Source organism: Austrofundulus limnaeus, unplaced genomic scaffold, assembly GCF_001266775.1.
Source record: "Austrofundulus limnaeus strain Quisiro unplaced genomic scaffold, Austrofundulus_limnaeus-1.0 Scaffold76, whole genome shotgun sequence".
Classification (NCBI taxonomy): domain Eukaryota; kingdom Metazoa; phylum Chordata; class Actinopteri; order Cyprinodontiformes; family Rivulidae; genus Austrofundulus; species Austrofundulus limnaeus.
In genome coordinates this window covers 1,889,680-1,894,133 of record NW_013952478.1, presented here as the reverse complement: position 1 = coordinate 1,894,133, position 4,454 = coordinate 1,889,680, and the positions used below count along the sequence as shown (strand labels likewise).

Sequence of the window (4,454 nt, the reverse complement as noted above, 5' to 3'; positions counted from 1 at the left end):
TATATATATAGTCATGGAACTAATACATTATTACCAGAGGTTGATTTGGTACTTTGTAAACAGTAAACTTGGCCTGCCCCCTGACTGACTTGAGCCAAGAGATCACTTTAATCTTGCGTGCAAACTGATGCCATTTATATTTCAAAAAGGTAAAGTTATTTTTTTGTAAATCGCTCCTATATTTGTTAGTTTATTCTGTAAAGACTAATTTGTCAAACAGGGCTTTTTATATGCAAGCAGGTCCTGTCTGTTGTGTACATCAATGGTAATTCAGTGTGAGGTACCCTACAACAAAAAGCCTTCCAGTTTTTATAGTGGATTTTCTGTCTACACACTGAATTTCTGGCTATGTGTTGAGTGGATTGTCTGAGGAAGAAGAGCAAGAAATTATTTTTTCCCACAAATGCTCAGGAATGGCAAAATCAGTTTATGACAGCAGTGGTTACATGGTTACATTGTTACATGGTATAAAAAGCTAAAATAAAATGAAAACGTCAATCATAAAATAAATTATTGTTTGTAAATGACATCAAAAAGATTTGATGGTAGAATGCCTTTCAGGTTTTAAAATGCTTTTTGTGGTCCTTTCCCCATCAAATATTTCTTTGTGTTTTTATCTGGTTTTATCAGCATGATATAACACTTTGGGAGGAAAATACAAATCAGCAGTCCAAAACTGGAGGCAAGAATGGCAAATATTTCTACAGCAACACTGTACTTTCCAGGTGAGCTAACATATGCAGGAATAAACGTGATCCAAACTGCACAAAATATCAACATGCTAAAAGTGATAAATTTTGCTTCATTGAAATTATCAGGCAGTTTTCGAGCCAAAAAAGCACAGATGAAACAAAACACAGCCAGAAGTCCAATGTATCCAAGTACAGACCAGAAACCTATAGAAGAGCCTAGAGCACACTCCAAGATAATTTTATCTTTAAATCCTTCAACATTTTTTGATGGAAAAGGAGGGGAAATTGCTAACCAGAGGATGCATATAATTATTTGTATAAGAGTAAAACCAATAACACTGAGTCTTTGTTGTGCAGGTCCAAACCATTTCATCACATTATTGCCTGGAAGTGTAGCTTTAAAGGCCATTAAAACCACCATTGTTTTCCCCAGAACACAAGAGATGCAGAGGACAAAGGTGATACCAAAAGCTGTGTGACGGAGCATGCAGGACCACTCAGAGGGACGTCCAATGAAGGTCAGAGAGCAGAGAAAACACAGGGTCAATGAGAAAAGCAGCAGGAAGCTCAGCTCAGAGTTGTTTGCTCTGACAAGAGGAGTTTTCCTATATTTTATGAAAATAATAGCTACAGCAGCACTTAGACATGTTCCAAATAAAGAAGCTGCCGTAAGCAGTGCTCCCATAATTTCTTCATATGACAGAAACACGGCCTCCTTCTTTATACAGGCATCTCTTTTCTCATTTGACCAGAACTCCGGAGAGCATTTCACACAGGTCACAGAATCTAAAAAAGCACAATAAAAAAACTTAATTTAGAGAGTAGAATTGTAATAAATGTGCTTTTTTGCATATTTCTTTCTCACGAACTGACAAATGTTACTCAATGAGTGCAGAACAACCATTTACTGTAGGCGAGAATCTCTGCAGACTACAGTTTTAGTTTATTTTTGTAATAAAACTGATTCAGTTTAGTTTTGTGTAATTTTCCTAAAATACTTGTGTTTTAGAATGAGGTCTAGTTGTTATTTTGTTTAAATGCTTTGGATACAAAAGTTGTAGGAGAGAAAAAACAAACAAACAAACAAACAAACAAACAAACAAACAAACAAAAAACAGTATTACAAAATCTCACTACTCAAATTGAAACATGAAACAGTTTTAGATCTGAGGACTTGAACATTACTGGCCTAAAGAGTTCAATTACCTACTTACTAACCTGTGATATTGCTAATTTCCCCCTCTGCACATCTTATACAGTCATAGCAACAAACAGGTTTTCCTTTCTGAAGAACTTTGCTTGTTCCTGGAGGACAGGGTTTACTACAAACTGACACAGGAACCTACAGTACAAGAAGAAAAGCAACAACAAAAAAACAAACAAAAAAAAATACAATAAAATATTATTTTATTGTACTCCTGTTTTTGAGCATTACAGATTATAAAATCAATCATCAAACAATATATGGTGTCATTACTTTGTGAATCAGTGTGTGAATGTGTGTGTTTGAACATGTTAATTACTGTAGTGTAAAGTGCTTTGGGGTCCATTTACCATTTTACCATTAACAATGCTGATAATTTTCCGGGCTCTTACCTGTTTTGCTTTTTGTGCCCAGATTAAAGTTTCTGTTTTCACATTCATTTGTTGGTCTGCAGGTAAAGATGCATCATAAAGACCAACAGTGACAAAGTTTACAATGCCATTTTGTCTTGGCTGCCAGTTTATTATTTCATATTTTGCTGGTGGATCTCCGTGTTCATTAAAATAAACCACATCTCCTTCATTTGTTTCAAAATTAATCCTTAGTATCTGCTGTAAAATCTGTAAAGTCAGCTAATTACTACTAATTAAACATTCTGCAATCCTATTACCTCAAGTACTGTACATGGAATTTCTAAAACATTACACTTAAAAGTTTTAAATCTTGATCAYATGTTGCACTCACTGTTAAAGGCTCTAGCTGCAAATTGTTGTTGCACATTTCATTACAGCTGAGAATATTGTGCAAAGCATGGGCCACTGCATGCACTCCTTTATACATGTTGTTGAAAATAGGCATGAGGGACATGTCAGTGAAAGTGTTTTCCACTCCAGTCAGATCTTCATGTCCAGTACATTGACTCTGAATCTCTTCTGACTGAGATGGTTTGAACTTGCAGCCAAATAGTGCCTCATAGAACTCTGTAAACAAGTTAGTATCTGTTGAATTAAGTGGTTTCACATCTAGAAGAAACTCTTTCAAACCACTGACATCTGCTTTTGGGATAGAAAGACCTATAGCTCCATCCAGGAGATGGTTTGTATCCCCTGCAGCAGTTTGAAAATCAAAGATCCAAGCCTCAGTACCAACCCACTGGTACCCACTCAAGTTGTGTTTGGAAAACTCATGTATAAGGACATCCATGTCAGCTTGGGAGAGGAAAGCAACAATCACTTTTGAAGTTGAGGCTTTGATTATATTAATATTCTTAAGTATTTTGTCTGATGAGTCAGTTCTATAGAAGGAAATAGAATATTCCAAACAGATGCCCAGCTGCTCCGCAGTTTCTGTGAATGTTGCCATGCCACTGTTGCCATAATCATCATTGGTTCTAACAGCTCCAACCCAGGTCCATCCAAAGTGTTTGACTAGAAGGGCCAAGGCTCTACTCTGATAGTGGTCACTGGGTATGGTTCTGAGAAATGAGGGGTACTTAGTTTTGTCACTGAGACAAGCACATGTAGCAAAGTGGCTGATCTGAAATTAAAAAAACATGTCAAACATTATCAAACATCAAACATTATAAATTATAAATTATGAAGACTAATATTGTTCACTGTATAACATTGTTTTCTAATCCTACCTACCAGTGGGATATGAAATGACCCAATAACAGTAGCTATTGCTGTGCTGGGAGATGAAGAGGCTTCTCCCATTATAGCCTGCACATGTGYAGGTTTTGTACATGCTTTAGAAGGAGCAGATGCATTGTCATTACTGTTAAGCAATGAAAGTGCAACTTTTACACTTCTAGCAATGGATCCACACGTATCATATATTTTATAGCCCAGAAAGATTCCCGGCAGCAGGTCTGAGCTATTGTTTATCTCCTCGATGGCAAAAAGCATAGCCTGGACTAACTGGAATTCTCTGAAATTTAAACTTGATTCAGACAATTACAAATAATTGACATTATAAATTATTTTTCCCTGGAATTATAAACAGTTTCATACACAAATGAAAGCAGTCAATTTTATTAATCCTCAAAACAAATGTTTACATGATATACCATACCTAAAGAAACATCTGTACCTGCTTTTGACTAACGTTTCATTTAACTTTAAAACATTTCAATTAATTTCATTTTTTTATATTTACCTGGTGCATTGCAGTGGCAGAGGTTTGTTTAGGTATGTTTCCTGTTTTTCTTTCCAGTTGTTGTGAAAGGAGAAGACTCCACCCAACATAATGTCACCATCCTTGAATAACTGAGGTTCTTCAGGATCTCCTATCTGTTTGCATTTTGGTTCTTCAGCAATAGTGAAAGATGCAAACAACAGCAGATGTGTGAGCGCCCAACCCTGTTTTTCCAGCTTTATAGATGTCATGTTGAGCAAAAAGTCAAACTGCCAAGAAGCAATGTGCACTGATATTTATGCAGTTTTGACCAGTATAAACCTTAACAATAGAACATGATTATGAGTCTCTGTGGACACCAAAGAAGCACACACACACACACACACACACACACACACACACACACACACACACACACACAC

General features: G+C 36.3%; 1 protein-coding gene across 1 annotated transcript; it reads right to left on the bottom strand.

Moving 5' to 3' along the window:
• Window positions 1-564: 564 nt before the first annotated feature.
• LOC106519367 (extracellular calcium-sensing receptor-like) lies at window positions 565-4,157 on the bottom strand. The gene is made up of 6 exons (XM_014011002.1): window positions 4,054-4,157; window positions 3,543-3,837; window positions 2,641-3,432; window positions 2,289-2,516; window positions 1,911-2,034; window positions 565-1,478 (listed from the first exon to the last, which is right to left on the bottom strand). Exons 1-6 carry the CDS (start codon window positions 4,140-4,142, stop codon window positions 565-567), a joined length of 2,442 nt encoding a protein of 813 aa, XP_013866456.1. The 5' UTR covers window positions 4,143-4,157.
• Window positions 4,158-4,454: the final 297 nt, after the last annotated feature.